General features: G+C 47.5%; 1 protein-coding gene across 11 annotated transcripts in view; it reads right to left on the reverse strand.

Moving 5' to 3' along the window:
- Positions 1-17,474, reverse strand: part of arhgap23a (Rho GTPase activating protein 23a) — an 83,731-nt gene that overhangs the window by 37,625 nt on the left and 28,632 nt on the right. For 4 of the 11 annotated variants that reach the window (XM_029123168.2, XM_029123169.2, XM_029123170.2 and 1 more), the window contains exon 1: positions 2,994-4,414. The exons of 4 other annotated variants lie outside the window; for them this stretch is intronic. In XM_029123168.2, coding sequence (XP_028979001.2) covers positions 2,994-3,263 — 270 coding nt within the window. In that variant the 5' untranslated portion in view covers positions 3,264-4,414. Of the gene's footprint in view, positions 1-2,993; positions 4,417-17,474 lie in introns of those variants that run through there. 3 more of the 11 variants (XM_029123172.2, XM_029123171.2, XM_029123177.2) reach the window with 2 other exon arrangements.

Below are 17,474 nucleotides of genomic sequence, written 5' to 3' on the forward strand. Positions count from 1 at the left end.
ATATACACCATCACATACACTAATACATACACCATCACATACACCAATATATAGTCCATCACATACACCAATATATAGACCATCACATACACCAATATATACACCATCACATACACCAATATACATACCATCACATACACCAATATATACACCATCACATACACCAATATACATACCATCACATACACCAATATATACACCATCACATTCACTAATATACATACCATCACATACACCAATATATACACCATCACATACACCAATATACATACCATCACATACACCAATATATACACCATCACATACACTAATATATACAACAAAGTTAGAGGAAGAAAAGTTTGTCAACTATTTCAGTTGTAACAATTTTATTTTTATTTTTTTAACCCTGACAACCCTGACAACAATGAGACAAAAACAGATATTTTAATACAAAAACGTCTCCTAGGGTTTTACTAGGTTCTTGTGTTGGTAAACGATTTATAACAGCAATATCTCAGCAATATCTCAGGGCTTTGTGGTATATTGCCAATATATCACAGCTAACGGAGGAGTCCTGGCCCTCTGACAATTATTACTTAAATATAATCCCAATTCACAAATAATTTCAGTCAATCGGAGCCCTGCCTTTAGGCATCAACAGGTCACATCAACGGGCACATCTGGGACAAACATGGGCCACCAGGCAGCCATTCACTATAACACACGTTTCACATTGGCCATGGAAATTATAGTCTGTTTAACCACATCCTGCTTTGTGCTCCTATTGGAGGGAGAGAGCACACATGTTTCCCTGTAACTACAACAGTGGGTCCATAAGAACCACCGACGATGGTAAAGTTATAAAGTCATTATAAAGCTCAATTAGTTCAGAGCGGTGGAAATTAGCGAGCGATGGAAAATAATGCCTGTCAGAACTCTCTGACACACACACACATAGAGATAATCGGTGCTAGAGCCACTGGCGAACAATGATTTTTCAAACAGCTGAGAGCTGCAACCCATTTGAAAAGTGAAGCTTTAGAGAGTTTACAAATGCTGACACACTTCCAATCCAGCACAGACCCACTGTCTGCACCCATCCCAAAGCACTGTTGGAGATGTGGACAGAGGTAGAACGGATGAATGGATGGTTGTGGGACGGGGGGGAGTGTGGACACTTCAAAGGCCAGGGGTTTTCCAGGTCAGATCATATGGTCAGGAAACCTCCCAGTCACCTCATCAACGGTATAACAAGGGGGTCTAGTCTCCTCATCTACTGTAAATAAAGGGGCTCTAGTCTCCTCATCTACTGTAAATAAAGGGACTCTAGTGTCCTCATCTACTGTAAATAAAGGGGCTCTAGTCTCCTCATCTACTGTAAATAAAGGGGCTCTAGTCTCCTCATCTACTGTAAATAAAGGGGCTCTAGTCTCCTCATCTACTGTAAATAAAGGGTCACTGGTCTCGTCATCTAATGTATATTAAGAGCTTCCCCGGCTGTATGAGTCTTTACACTGTCTCCTTTCCAAGTCTGAGGACATCCTGCTTCCACCTAGCAGACAGACATAATCTGACAGTGTACTGTTTAGCTGAAGGAAACAAAACAATTTCTTAAACACATATCACCATGTGTAGAAAACAAACTGTCCACATTCCTTCATGCCAATGTCATTTACATAACCGCCGGAATCTCCAGTCTGAGTGTGAGTCGTTGAATATGTGTGTGTGTGTGTGTGTGTGTGTGCGCTCAGGAACCTGTCTGATCCCTCTGTTAGATCAAGTCAGTTGTTGATGTCACATCAGTTAAACAGGATTTTCAGCTTAAGCAACTCTGAATTTGTCTGCAATACATGCCCCCCTCATTTCTGAAGAAATGGTCAAAGGTATTCCTGGTCTACGGAGTTGCAAGGTTTGTTTCACTTTGCAGTCACTGGTTTGGTTCCACATGCGTTGTCTAGTGAAACATGATTTCGGCCACACGGCAATGTATGGAAGACACACAGAAATGCAGGGTGAATCAGTTATTGATCCTGAATGGACCTGACCATTGGGAACGCCAGCGGCCGTGTCATTCAACTGACGTTACCCTGTCACACTGGTGTTACTGTCCCAGCTGACAGGATTACAGAGGTAGCTATTAGCTGAAGACCGGCGGGACTGAGGCAGTTCCTTGGAAGAGGCCATTACTGTGCCCACAGAGGGCGTTTTTACCCAGCGGTGTCGGCCCAGCTCAGCCTGGCGTCTCCTGGCTCCGCCCCCCCCCGCCTGGCGTGTTATGGTTCCGCCCCCACCCGCCCTGCCCACATTCCCCAAGCCGACATTTCATTTCTCAACCGTGTGTCTGAGAGTGAGAACAAACATTTTCGGGCACACACACTCTCCAGCAGAGACACACAGGCACATACGCATCCATGCACATTCACCACACACGCACACACACACACACACACACACATACACTAAATAAGTGCACATGGATGACAAATTCCCTGAATTCCGCAGGCCTGGAGGGCACTTTCCCTCAATCTCCCCAACCCCTCTCAGAAAGGCCACTTAACAAGCGTCTTCATCTGTCTTAACTCGTCAATTAGTAATCCCCTTCCAGGGGAGAAACTGTCATTATGGCACAACCAGCGGAAGAGGACAGGACAACTGCAGTGGCTGATGTTTAATGAATGCTGATTCCTTCCTTATTAATATCATCACTGTTTGCCGGCATCTCACGGCCATTGGCTAAGGCTGTGTGCTGTTCCCAGAGCTATACTGAAACACCCTGTTTCAATCTGCTTCTCTCTGACACATTATCTACTGTATATCAGTGCACACACACACAGACACACAAACACCAACATACAAACACACACCACAGCTACACCAGGTCCGCTGAAAGACAGACACCACCCCTGCCATCCGGAGGTGGGCACAATCCTCCCATCTTACGGACCACCCTTTGACACAAAGGTCACAGCAGGGGTCGTGGCGGGCAGCGAAAAAGCAGTCACGGTCCTTACCCTGAGCTGGTGAGAGCGCTGCCTGGTGGGGTTCTGTCCTCCGACCCCCGGGACCGGTCTCATGGTGGGGGTCAGGGGTGAAGGCAGGGGGTCAGGAACGCCACGCAGCACCGCCAGCCAGATGCAGCGGGGCTCGGGGGCACAGCAGTCCACCCCTATGGGATTTTGAAAGCACCACTTGGACCCAGCTGGCAGAGCAGGGTGCGGGGGCATAGCCGCGGGCATGGGGGCACAGAGATCACCCGAACTGGGTCGACCAGCTGCCCACATGGGCCACGCACACGAGGGCACGAAGTCTTGGCGCCGTCGCACAAACACTGTTGTGCGGAATACCGTGCAGGCGACAAAGGCACCACGGACACACTGCCTGGACCAGTCACACAGTCAGCCGAACATCCATGGAGGTTAAACACCAATTCAAAGCAGAAGCCAATATGGGTAAGCAGCTCTTCAGGGCCAAGATCATCCCTGACCCCCTCCCAAAAAATTGCTAAAGTTCAAATCCAATTCAGTCTAGTTCCTTGCTCCGTTCCCCTTTTCGTTCCTCGTCATCCCAAAGCTGGCACGTCTCCAGAGATATCTGCTTTAAATTCCACATCACAGTCTCAAACTCGAACAAGACAGGAACGAGCTCTTTAAGGCCCACTCTCACACACACTCTGAGGACTTCATGATTGCAGCGGCGGAGCTCCCTGGGCCCAAAGACGAAATCCAAATCCTGGGGACCAGATGATCATTAGGGGGTGGAAAAGAGGTAGTCAGGCTTCCCCACAGACAGACAGACAGACGGTCTGACTGACTGACAGACTGAGTAAACTGACAAACTGACAGTGCCTCTCCACTCCCAGCACAGTAGTGTCCTGTCCAGAGCTGTTCACTGGGTCTGTAGCACGCAGAACACCACAGTCAGAGGACTGGCTCCCCTCTCCCTCCTCCCTCTCTCTCTTTCCCGCCCTCCCAATGTCTCCCTCGTCCCAACTCTCGGTCTCTCTCTCTCTCTCTTGTCCCTCGGTCAGGCTCCAGCTCTCTGTCCAATTTTGCTTTTCACAATGTATTAGTTGCTCGGTTTTTCGCTCTTCTCTCTTCCCTTCCTCTTCTATTTCCAACCCCTTTTCGTTCCATCTTCACGTCTGTGTGAATCATCGCCACACCACCATTCCAGGGCGTCACTCAAAATAAACGTGTTGTGATAAAGAGCCAAACTCACGGCAAAAAACCGGCAGCTGTACGGTATGAAGACTGAGTGTTTAGACCCAAACTCTAAACGTCCATTTGCTGTAAAACCAACACAAGGAGCCTGCAGCTATGTCCTTTTTCGATGTGAGTGAGTTGTGTTAAGAGACATGGCTGTGTGTGTGTGTGTGTGTGTGAAAGCAACATAGACACAGTGACATGCAGTCCACTCACACAAAACCTCACCTCCTCTCAGCACAGGGGGCAAAAATAGTCCGATTTCAAACACAATGAAAAAAGAAAACACACACATCATGTCTGCATACATACAAACTCTTCTCCCCCTCCCTCCTCTCTCTCCCCCCTTCTCCCTCCACCTCTTTCTCTCTCCCACTGTCTCTCTGTAGAAAACAGAGGAACAGTTGAGAGGATCTGGCATTAAAGACTTAAGAAACAGTGTAAAAAGAATTGAAAGAGAGAGAAAAAGCGCAACAGGCTGACAACGCCATCGAGTTGGCCCTGCTGCTGTAGGACCCTGACCCCTCTCATAATCAGTCATCAACACACACACACACACACACTAAATCAAACAGTAACAACCACACACTCATACATGTCAGTTCTCACCAAACAGCCAGGGATCTCAGGTGTATGTGATAGTTGAAGGCAGGTTGTCATGGTGAGACTGGGAGAGTTACACACAGACCTGCTACAGGTGATGTTAGACTGGTTTCACCTGATGCCGTACGACAGGACAAGCACTAACAGGTGTCTGAACACACATACGAGCACTGTTAAACAAACACAGGCTGTCTCTTCCAGGAATACACCAACAATGCACGGGGCAGGATCACATTGAAATTCATTAACCGACAGCAAGCAATGCACTTCTAATGGGTAAAGACACACACTCTACACACAGACACACACTATACACACAGACACACTCCACACACAGGCACACACTATACACACAGACACACTCTACACACGGACACACACAATACACACAGACACACTCCACACACAGACACACACTATACACACAGACACACTCCACACACAGACACACACTATACACACAGACACACACTATACACACAGACACACACTATACACACAGACACACTATACACACACTCTACACACAGACACACACTCTACACACAGACACACACTACACACAGACACACACTATACACACAGACACACTCCACACACAGACACACTCCACACACAGACATACACTCCACACACAGACATACACTCCACACACAGACATACACTCCACACACAGACACACTCCCCACACAGACATACACTCCACACACAGACATACACTCCACACACAGACACACGTGGCCCATTGAGCTGCGCGGGTGTATAAATACACTGCTGGTGTGTAATTACGCTCTCGTAAAGACTCCAGACCTCTGTGCTGGTTGCGTGTGCTGTGACTGTGGTCTGTGTTGTTAGGGGCTCGGCCCATGTTCAGACCCGAGGTTTGACATTGGTCGGACCGGCCAAGCAAAACCGCCAATGGCTGGACGCAGGGAAACTGGAATCAGATCATTCTCAATCACAGGGGTGGGGGGTCTCTCATTGAAAGGGGTGCAGAATCAAAACAAACCCTAAACGGAAGCTTGAGGAAGGACAAAGTATGTTGTGTGTGTGACATCATAGGCCTGCGCCACTCTATTATAACACAAGGCCCATCTGGTACTGATCATCACAGCAGTACTGAAAGGCTCATGCTTAACTCACAGGTCCAACTGGTAACCTGTTCTCTCTCTCTGTGGAAACATTTACACAAAGAGGATAAAAGATAGTGGTGAGATCAAGTTTCAGTTACAGTTAAAACCGTAAAACAATAGTCACACGCTGTCACAATACCATAACACCATCCTCACTGCTTATTGTCCGAGACATGTCCGGACATGCAAGCCGGTAAAGCTACTACTACGCTGCGGTTAGCTGAGGGCCTAAACACCCCTGGAAATTACACAGCTGACTGGTTCCTTAACATCACAGACTAAACACCTCCGCCTGGTTCTGGGTGAAAGTCAACACCTGTCTGGGCGTGGCTGGTTCATCATCTTCACTCGGTTGCGGTCCAAACTGTGAACCCTGTTAGCCCTGGAGGTTCCGACATCAAAGACCATGAAACTCAAACGGCACACGCCGCTAATCTCCGGAGAGACGCCACACAGCCCGCCCCCCCCCCAACCCCCCAGCGCGTTAGAGAAGGAGGCAGGGGGTAGCTCACTGTTCGGCTGGCTGCTCTGCTCACAGGCAGATTAGTTGGTAGATACGGCCCAAATCCCCTTCACAGTGGAGTAAACCACAACGCACCCCAGTCCAGCAGATTAACCAACACAGCCTGGTGGCGGAAAGCAAGTCTACCATTATGACACTCTGACTGTCTGACTTACTGATGCCCACTAGACAAAACACCATCATACAGACAGCTAGCTGAGCAGTGGCCTCCGGCATAGCGGATAAAGAAAAGAGAGCGACCGACCATGAGTGTGTGTGTCTGTGTGTGTGTCTGCAGTGTTTCTGTGCATGAGCACAGTGATCTCCTTGACCCTAATCAGTCAGGATTCAACTTCAACCTCAAGCTTTACCATGACAAGACTGAGCTGCTTTTCTTTCGCAAGAAAGAAGTCCATCATGGCACACAGAGTCCTTGTCCCAGAGCGCAAAAAACCTACTGCAAACATCAAGGCAGTGACTCGCTCCTGCAGGTTGATTCTCTACAACATTCGTAAAGTACGACCTTACATACAACCAGGCACATGTCATCTCATGTCTGGATTGCTGCAACTTAGTCTCAGTAGGGCTCCCAGGGTGGGCAACCCGACCCCTGCAACTAATTCAGAATGCCGAGTCCTGCCTGATGTTCAACCTTCCCAAGTATTCCCATGTCACCCCGCTAATTCACTCTCTATACATTTCCAGTTGAACTCAAATCCGCTTCAAGGCTGTGGTTCTTGCAAACGGCACAACAAGAGGCGCTTCTGGTCCCTACCTTCAGGCAATGCTCAAACCCTACATCCCAACCCAGGCTCTTCATTCAGCAACTTCTGGACTCTTGGCTGTCCCATCCCTTCGGGGCAGTTCCAGGTTCACGCAGTCAAACCACTTCTCTGTCCAGGCACCTAAATGGAGGAACCAGAGTCTCTGCCTATCTTCAAAAACGTTCATAGTCTTCAAAAACATAAAATAGTTCCCCTGCCACCACCTGTCTTTTGTTAACTTTGTAATTATTTGTATGGGCTTCTATCCAGCCCTGACCGTTGCAGATAACTAATTGATTGATTCGAACGCACTTACTACTAAACTCTGCAGTGGTTTCACTGAGCTCTTTTAAAATGCATACACTTACTGTAAGTATGCTAAATGACTAAAATGTAAATGTAGAGAGTGAGGCATTCTGTGTCTGTGAGAAAATGAGACGTCCTGTGTCTGTGAGAACGTGAGACGTCCTGTGTCTGTGAGAGCGTGAGACGTCCTGTGTCTGTGAGAGCGTGAGACGTCCTGTGTCTGTGAGAGCATGAGACGTCCTGTGTCTGTGAGAACATGAGACGTCCTGTGTCTGTGAGAGCGTGAGACGTCCTGTGCCAGTGAGAGTGTGTGAGAGACTTGGCAGACACAACAGTGGGAGGATGTTTTTAGTAAACAGAGACTGAGATCTGTCAGGAGGAGGATAGGTGCCTGTCAGACTTCAGCATATGACAGCTAATGTACACTATACTAGAGATGGGTTTAGTGTGTATGTACGTGTGTGTGTGTGTGGAATGGGTTTTTCCAGGTCAGAGTCATGGCTAGCCCAGAGGAATCAACCAAACACACACAGACACACAGCGTCCTGACAATACACACATAACAGGCACGCACACACACACACACACACACACAAAGCGCTGTCCTGCTTTGCAGACTCCAGTGAAGGCATTCCCATGTCAACCTCAGGCTGTCCCCTGCTGGTCACACTGACATTGGGGAGCCCACTATCCCAGCAAGCCCCAGCATGGAACCAGAGACGCCTGGTGAAAACCAAAGGGGAAAGCCTCAGTGTGGCACTGACTCTCCCTATCCTTTCAGCAAATATTACACAGTAGAACATTCCAGACAGACTAGTGTTAATCCCAGCCGTGGATCCTATAAAAACATGGTGGATGGATATAAAAGGAACTCTCCCTTTCAGGAAGGCTAATTTTAACTGTAATCCCCTGCAAATCCATCCCACACAAGGGCCACAGGCTGGGTTACCCATAGAATGCAGTTATACATTTCTCGCCACTAGAGGGCAGGCATAACAAGCACCTCAATGCCAGACGACCGTGTTGACGGGACCCTAGAAGGAGCAGATCATACAGCACTGAAGAGGCTGTGCAGAGTCATTAGTCTAAAGGTGTAAAGTGGTAACTGACCGTGGGTCAGTTTTAGGACCACCTCCTGCTGGTAAGGGTCTGGGCTGGGATTGGGTGCTCTGACAGGAGATCAGTGCTGAGATGACACCAGTGGTAAAGAGATCTGAGGAGGAAAGAGGCCACTGGCAGTGGGAACAGGCAAAAGCAGGCGGGGGTCCTCTTAGCCCCTTGGTCTCAGGCTCTGCCCACACCCTGGGCCCCCCCCTCCCCCACCCCCTCTACACAGCTGAGAGGAGCAGGGTGGGCCCGTCTGACCCAACAACATCCACAGCTCCAGCAGACAGGAAACACCCATATTATAGTCATCCACCTGACCTGGTCCTTCCCCTCACTCACACAGGAACACAGACAGTACACGGTGGATCTGAATTCCATGTGTGTGTGTCTATGTTGATGAGTGATTATGCTGTTACAATGGGACCATGTGAGAACATGTGAGTTCTAAACTCTGCCGACCCAGACCGGTCCACACTCAAACAGACTGATCCCTCCTACACAGAGCCCCACCCCCCCACCCCACACACACACAGACACACACACAGCCCATACAAATAATGTGATAGATGGCCACACCCACACACACACACACATATATACAAAAACAAGCCAGCGCATCCCCCCGGGACACATGCTGACAGACATTCAATGACTCCAGCAAACATGGTGCTTAACCTTTAGATTCACCTCACCCAAGGGACTAAAACAGCCAAACATGTAAATATTTACGGTAATCGTACAAGAAAAATGCATGAAGAAAGCCCCTCACACACGGATGGCCTCCGGGCAACACACACGAACACCAGTTCAGTAACACGCCACAGCGCCCACAATTACATACATTCAGAGGAAATGGCAACACTTTTGGGGTCCATCACCCCACTAATACCCTAGGGGATCATGGGATACATGAGTCAGTCAGCCAGGAACCTAGCAGGTCAGGTGGTGAGGGGAAGAAAAAAAGGACAGAGGCAAAGAGAAAGAACAAGGGGGGTCAAAGGAGACTAACATTTTGGAAATATCCAAGAACCATTTACTGCTGGGACAAGGTCAGCAATGACAGAAACAGACAGACAGAGAGGCAGTCAGACAGACAGACAGACCGAGAGACAAACACACAAGCAGACAGAGACAGACAGACAGACAGACAAAGAGTGAGATAGAGAAATCTGAAGCTGAAAAAAGGCAGATGAGAGCAGAAAGAGCTGAGCAGACAGACACACGGGCACACACACACACATTCACACACACATTCACACAGTTATTAGAACCAAATATGGAGCATGTCTGTGGCTGGTCCTTTAAGTATACCCTTCAGTGTGGTCAGAGTTTCTCTGGTGGCTGTACTGCACTGGAAGATCCCTGTCTCCCGGGTAGGGCTGGAAGAAGTTGGAGTAACACACACACACAGACACTAAAAACTGCTCTGTCTCTAGCCCTCGCCCCTTCAAGCATTATCATTACATTGATGAATAATTAACCAGAATAAGCTGGTGGTGCAAGGAAGTGGATGGGGGAGGAGTCAGCCGAGGAGCCCGTCTTCGGGTCTCCCTGGCCACGCAGCACATCTTCGGTGTCACTGAGGGTGGTCTGGTGATCGCATCACACCACTCCATGTTGTTCTTAGTCACATACACAATGGGGGTTTTTGTGTGTGTGTGTGTGTGTGTGTGTGTGTGTGTGTGGGTGGGGTGCAGGGCCTGTAAATAGCACAGCGCTAAAGTCAATGCCCCGGAGTTAGCTTCTTCACTGTGAGACCGGAATTTCAACCCTACTCACGGAATGGACCTGAGGACCAGCGAAGGGCGGCGCGGTTGCCTAGCAGAAGGCCGGAGAGTGCACATTCCTTCCGCACACGGGGATTACAATCAAGACTTGCGGTTGAGTCAACATACATGAGCTGGAATGGCCCTGGATGTGCTTCGGAGGACAACCATCTTAACATCTACTGTCCCAGATCTGCTGGGAGTGGCGTGTGTGAGGCTGTGCTTAATTACAAATAGGACATCATAAAACTGGGCAAAAAAAAAACGGGTTACAGTCACAAAGAAAGAAGAGAGAGATATTCATCGTCCCCTCACAGCCCTACTAGGCTTGTCTCTCTTATTACTTCCTCGCTCCCTCCTTCTCCCCAGCACAAACCACACACTAAGAAGAAAGCCATCCACTTCCACCTCCTTAATGAGTGGATGGGTCCTCCGTTGAAGCTGCTGGTTTTAATGAGTTGGACACGGACCTGGGAAGGCACCAGACCGGATGGGTCCCACGTTTTCACTCAACTGGGAAATTATATTTAAAAAAAATAATCCCTTTAATGTTCCCAGCATCTATTTGCAGCATGTACTTTTCTCTTTCTGGCTCTCGTGGCTTGGTTTCTCCACAAGTGCAAATGGCTACTGTTCTAGTCCTCATCCATGACATTGCAGACCTCTGTGACCATCATTGGGGTGACCATCTACATCCACTCCAACAAATCTGTTGGCCATCAATCTCGGGGGGTCGCTTTAGCAACAATCACAGGCCTCATTTAAGCACACCTGAATACAGCCATCAATCACCATGACAAGTCATCACCAAGTTCTGGAGGAAATTCTGTTTCAGAGAAACAGATAAACATTTGGTGCCAAGTGAATGCCAGTTCACAGCAAAAATATACATTTTCAAACCATTTACCCTTCTAAAATTGGGGAATAAGAAAGGGCTTTCATTAAAAAATAAATCTGGGATGTTTAGGGGTGTCATTAGAATAACAACCAAACATGTCCAGAAGGATACTGCATTTTTCTGCCATTGTGTGCCTACACAGGATACACCACAATGAATACATTTAAATCGTTTAGCAGATGCTCAGTTCCAGATTACTTACATTCATTATTTACAGTAGTAGTGACTGTATCCATTTTCAGACTTTTGAAGTTTAAGCACTGGCTTTGTCTGCACCATGTTCTAGCCAACCGAGACGCAACGGACCTACATCACTTGGAATTAGAACTTTTTTTGGGGTCCAAACTCCTTCCAGAGGATTCTACATGCAACCCAAAAGGGGGTCCCCTGTGGACAGGGTTCAAAACCCAGGTGACATTTTGTTTATGTTCTTGTGTTACAGGGTCTTGACGCAATTAACACACTGTAGTTTAGTAACCAGTGTAGATGTTTTCAAAAACAAGGTGTCAAATGCTGGCCGACACCCCCTGGATATACCAAGTATTCGGAAAAACATTATCACATAAACTTACAGAGATTTTCCAGTAAATCTGTTAAAAAGCTTTACATCAGCACTGCCCTCCAGCTATATGTGTTCTTGTAAAATCATTTAAAAAGAAAACAGAAGAGACAAGTGATCATGCGTATGGTCATACGGTTAAGCCTACTTATTGTGGCAGTCAAACATACTTGTTTAAAATGCATTTTTAATGGTAAAATCTGCGTCACTCAGTCTCTGTGGAGCTGGCTTGTGTCTGCCTCCACGAGGGAGACGTGAGAGGCCGTGGCTGGAACTTGCCAGGTGGGGAACCTCACCATGCTTACATTTCGGCGTTAACATCCGTCTTCCTGGTGTGTACGCCATGTACCAATCTCACCTAAACAAGGGGAATGACGACATCTGGCAAAGAGCTAACCCCTCTGCTCCCCTAACGCTGCCTTTCAACACCCCCCAACCAGCCACAACCACTGGCAGCAATCAGAGCGTCACGATTGGCCTCCGCTGCCATGACAGCACCCCCTCCACCCCCGTTTTTTCTTTCCTTCTCTCGCTCACTCTTTCTTTCCAGCGTGTTTTCAGAAGCAGAGTGGAGCTCCAGAAACCACAGCGCTCCAGCAGGCCTCTTGTGCCCCCCCCCCCACTGCCCTCCCAAGTCTGAGCAGATGGTTGGGATCCCGGGCCCCTCTCTCCAACCCCCCCCCCCCCCAGTCTCAGTCCCAGCCACCGGGTATATTTAGCCCATTCCAGGCTCTATGTAATTAACAGATGAAAATTATGACTTTGGGCTGGGAGATGACGTTTCTGTTTCCCCTTGCGGCATGGGCAGAGGCAGAAACTGGACCTGTCGGACTGATCACAGAGCCACACTGGGCAGTGGGCCAAAAACAAAGGCATGGTGGAGCGGGGCTTGAGCCAAGATGGAGGAGGCCTAACACTGATACTGTACAATACTCTGAGCCAAGATGGAGGAAGACTCACAATGATCGTGTATAACAAACGAGGGTGTGAATGGTAATGTAGCAGGCTAAAAGGCCAGTCACACCACACCAATGAAGTTTCCATTGGAGGTCAGGTTTAACATTCCCGCCACACAGAGAGGAGACATGTTTGTCTTAACAGTACACACAGACATGCTCATATCCAACACACATTCACACTAATATATACACACACACTAATACACAAACACACACACAGCCTTGTAAGCATATCCTTGTGGGGAAGAAAAATAAATCTGTGTTTTCCCATCCTAATCCAAACTCTAACCGAACCCTAAACTTAACCCATATTGCATTAACCAAAAAGTTAGCCCAGTTCAAAAACAAACCCCAATTGTAAGTTTGACTCAACCTAACCCAAAGGCAACTCAAAATTGCCTTTGCCCTTGTTGATTTCTCATGTTTCACTATCCATGTGAGGACGTCTGGTTCTAATTTGATTCAATTAAATGAAAAATCACCTACACACACACAAACACACGGTAATACATACACACTCATGCTGGGTCAGGCCTGTGTGTCTGTGTTTGTCTATTTCTATTCTATCTCTCTCTAGTACTATCAGTGCTTTAGACTCAGTGAACTGTGTCCCAGGAGTCTAGAGGCCAATCTCCGAGGTGGGGTGGGAACACAACAACAGCACAGTCAACCAGCACGACAGAATACACCCTTAACCCCCCCACAACCACCACCAGTCCTCGCCCCCACTGCCTTGCCTCTCTCCCTTCAACGTTCCCCTTTCTCCCTCTCTAGTTAAGTGACATGTTGACATATTTCCCAAACATAGCAGGAGTATCACTCTCATTCACAAGAGACACTCAAACAGAGTCAGAGGAGGGAGAAGAATGTGGCTGTGCTAAGCTGCTCTGGGATAAAAAAAAAAAGTGCTGGTGAATTTTTTTTGCATAGATGGCACCCAGAGAGACCCATCTACATGGTTATCAGCCCTCGTCATTCTCCATCCACTATCGTCTCATCTTCAGCACACTCCTTCCTGTTGTTGACAACAAAGCGCAGCAACACAAGCACACTGTGTGTGCGTTTGTGTGCACCCGCATGCATTTCACTACGCCCTTGACAAACACACCCCCCTGGCCCGTTCTACACACCCCGGGCTCATGCAGGCATCCTCGTGTGTCCATGTGTGATCTGATAAGACAGCTGCATATGTCAGGATGGACGGTGCCCCTGCGTGTTTAGCCTCTGTCACTGTGCATTAGGTAGCCTTGTTGCAGCAGGCCGGAGGAGAGGTTGGCTGTGGCTGGAAGATGGGAGCTGGCAGAGACTCAGAAGGAGAGGTCCCTCGAGCAGTCAGCCACTAAACACATGAAGGTCAAATATATGTGGCTGTAGGGTCTCTCACTCTCTCTCCCCTCTCTACATGAAAACGAAAACATGTCAGGCATTTAGCAGATGCTCTGACTACAAATGACTTACAGGATCAATTTCAGTTAACTACCTAGCTTAAAAAACAAGGAATATAACCATAGATAGATAGATAGATTTCAGTGAGTTGGCTCAGGGATTCAATCTAGCAACCTTTCGGTTAATGGTCAGATGCTCTAAAAGCTAGGATAACTCTCTCTCGCCCTCTCCCTCCTCGCATCTCTGTCTTTCTCTCTGCCTTCTCTCCGCCAATCTCTGTTTTCCCAGAAGTAAGAGCATGAAGACACTAGAAGATCTAGTCACACATGGCCTCCCCCAGTCAGATGAACAGATAAAAGCAGGGAGACCGTTGCTGTGATAGAGAGCAGCAATAAACACTCTGTGTTTCCTTTTCATTTCCTTGTGGTTAGGTGTTGTGCTTAGTTTAGGGACTTTGCGAGTGTGTGTGTGTGTGTGTGAATGTCTGTGTGTGTGTGTGTGTGTGTGCGTGCTCACACATGTGTGTCTAAGCCACATTTTCCATGGCGGACTGCATTCATCACTCCAGATGGAATTCAAGTACAGTAACTTTGTGTGTGTGTGTGTGTGTGTGTGTGTTTGTGTGTGTGTCTTTGATGCTCAGTTCTAACAGAGTATGTAATGGAGAGGCCAATGCCTATCACTGAGTACCACAGACAGAGCTCTTCCAAAACAGACAAACGGAGCATTAAAACAGACAGAATACCCAGAGCTCTAAAACAAATTTGCATAATATTCAGAACTCCAAAACAGAAAGACAGAATACCTACAGCTCTACAACTGAGGTTCAGTGTGTGACTGAACGGAATCTGATGGAATCCAGTCTACAACATAGATCTGAACAGAACCTTTAGAACATGAGAACCAGACATCATGTTGAAAAATCACGTAGGGATAAAGAGATGACCAAATAAGGCATAAAAACTGATACCTAAAATTTAGAGAAGAAAAGAGACAGTCTGTTTGGCTCAGTAAGTCCAATCACACAGCGTGACCGGACAAGAAACAATGACAAGAAGAGTGGTAGAAAAAGAGGAGAGAAACTGTCCATAAGGAGGGAGCAGAAAAGAATGCAAAAGAACAGACAGACAGGAGCAGGAGACAGCGAGGGTTTGCAGGGTGCAGAAAGGCTTTTCTCTGCTGAAAACCCCTGTCTGCCTGTCCTACCCTGTTTAAACCCAGCCCAGCTCAATGCCCCATCTCTGCCCACCCTCCCTGCTCCAGCCCTGCTCAATGCCCCATCTCTGCCCACCCTCACTGCTCCAGCCCTGCTCAATGCCCCATCTCTGCCCACCCTCACTGCTCCAGCCCTGCTCAATGCCCCATCTCTGCCCACCCTCACTGCTCCAGCTCTGCTCAATGCCCCATCTCTGCCCACCCTCCCTGCTCATTGCCCCATCTCTGCCCACCCTCCTTGGGTATCCCAGCCCCCTGCTCCAGCCCAGCTCATTGCCCTCACCTGGCCTATCAGAACCCAGATCACTGCCTGATAGAAGGAACTAGAAGGAACCACAAAACACCTGGGGTGAAAAAACGAAAGACAGAGATATAGTGGGAGAAAATGGAGAGAAAAAAAGATGGCTGAAAGTGGGGAGAGCGTGAGATAGGAAGAGCAAGACGAAGAGAGAAAAAGGAAGAGAAGGAGAAAGGGTGATGAAGAGAAAGATTGGAAGGGGAGAATGAGAGAGAGAGAGGGAGGTAGATGTGAACCTTGCTGTGTAAAGCCTTAATAATATATTTGAGCTAACAGCTAAAATATCTAACCTGAAAACCCCAACCAGAAATCCTATGAAAAATGTGTGAAAACATTAAGGACAAATTTGAGAAACGTATACAACCAAAAACACATAGACCCAGACAACCAAAACATTAAATACGGAGAGGCACTAAAACACTACAGAAATACAAAATTTTCCAACAAATCACTTTTCCAACCTTTACAGTCTTATAGCAAAAGACAAGAAGAAAAAACATACACAGTAATTTACAACATCTGGAATCAGATATTAAAGACTACCAGAACCCACTGGATTATCAAAGCACAACAGAAGAACTACAGGACAAAATACATACCCTTCAACCCAAAAGGCCTGCGGTATGGATGGAATAAATAACAACATGATAGCATTCACAGACCACAAAGTCAAATTAGCCCTTCTTACACACTTCAACATTATCCTCAACTCTGTAATTTTCTCCAACATTTGGAATCAAGGTCTGATCACACCAATACACAAAAGCAGAGACAAATTTGACCCTAATAACTACAGAGGAATCTGTGTTAATGGTAACCTTGGGAAAATCTTTTGCAGCATTATCAACAGCAGACTCCAACCTTTCCTATGGGAAAACAATACCCTGAGCAAATTTAAAGTTGGCTTCTTACCAAAATATCTCACTACAGACCATATATACACTCTGCACACACTAACTGACAAACAACTGACACAAAACAAAAGCAAGGTCTTCTCATGCTTTGTTGACTTCAGAAAAGCTTTTGATTAAATTTGGCATGAGGGCCTCCTATACAAACTAACAGACAGCGGAGTTGGAGGGAAAACATATGATATCATTAAAGCTATGTACACAAACAATACATGTGAAATTAAAATAGGCAAAAAACATACAGATTTCTTCCACCAGGGTCAGGGGTGAGACAGGGATGCGGCTTGAGTCCCACTCACTTTTTATATCAATGAATTGGCAAGATAACTGGAAAAGACCACAGCACCCAGCCTCACCCTACTGGACTCAAATCAAGTGGCCTCTGTTTGCTGATGACCTGGTGCACTTAGATCTCCTGTCCCCAACCGGGCAGGGCTTACCGCAGAACTTAAACCTTCTGTCCCCAACCAGGGAGGGCCTACAGCAGCACTTAGATCTCCTGTCTCCAACCAGGGAGGGCCTACAGCAGCACGTAGGTCTCCTGTCCCCAACCAGGGAGGGCTTACAGCAGCACCTAGATCTCCTGTCCCCAACCAGGGAGGGCCTACAGCAGCACCTAGATCTTCTGCACAAATGCTTTCAGACTTGTGCTCGTGCAGTAAACCTTAGTAAGACAAAAATAATGATTTTCCAAAAAAGGACTGGTAGCCTGGACCCCAAACATAAATTCTATCTAGACACTCTGGCCCATCAGCAAACCAATAACTACACTTGCCTCAGCTTGAACATCAACACCACAGGTCTACTTCAATAAGGCTGTGACCGAACTGAGAGACAGGGCCAGAAGGGCATTCTAAGCCATAGAAAAGAACATTAAACTAGA

The sequence above is a fragment of the Esox lucius genome, chromosome 11 (assembly GCF_011004845.1).
Source record: "Esox lucius isolate fEsoLuc1 chromosome 11, fEsoLuc1.pri, whole genome shotgun sequence".
Classification (NCBI taxonomy): Eukaryota; Metazoa; Chordata; class Actinopteri; order Esociformes; family Esocidae; genus Esox; species Esox lucius.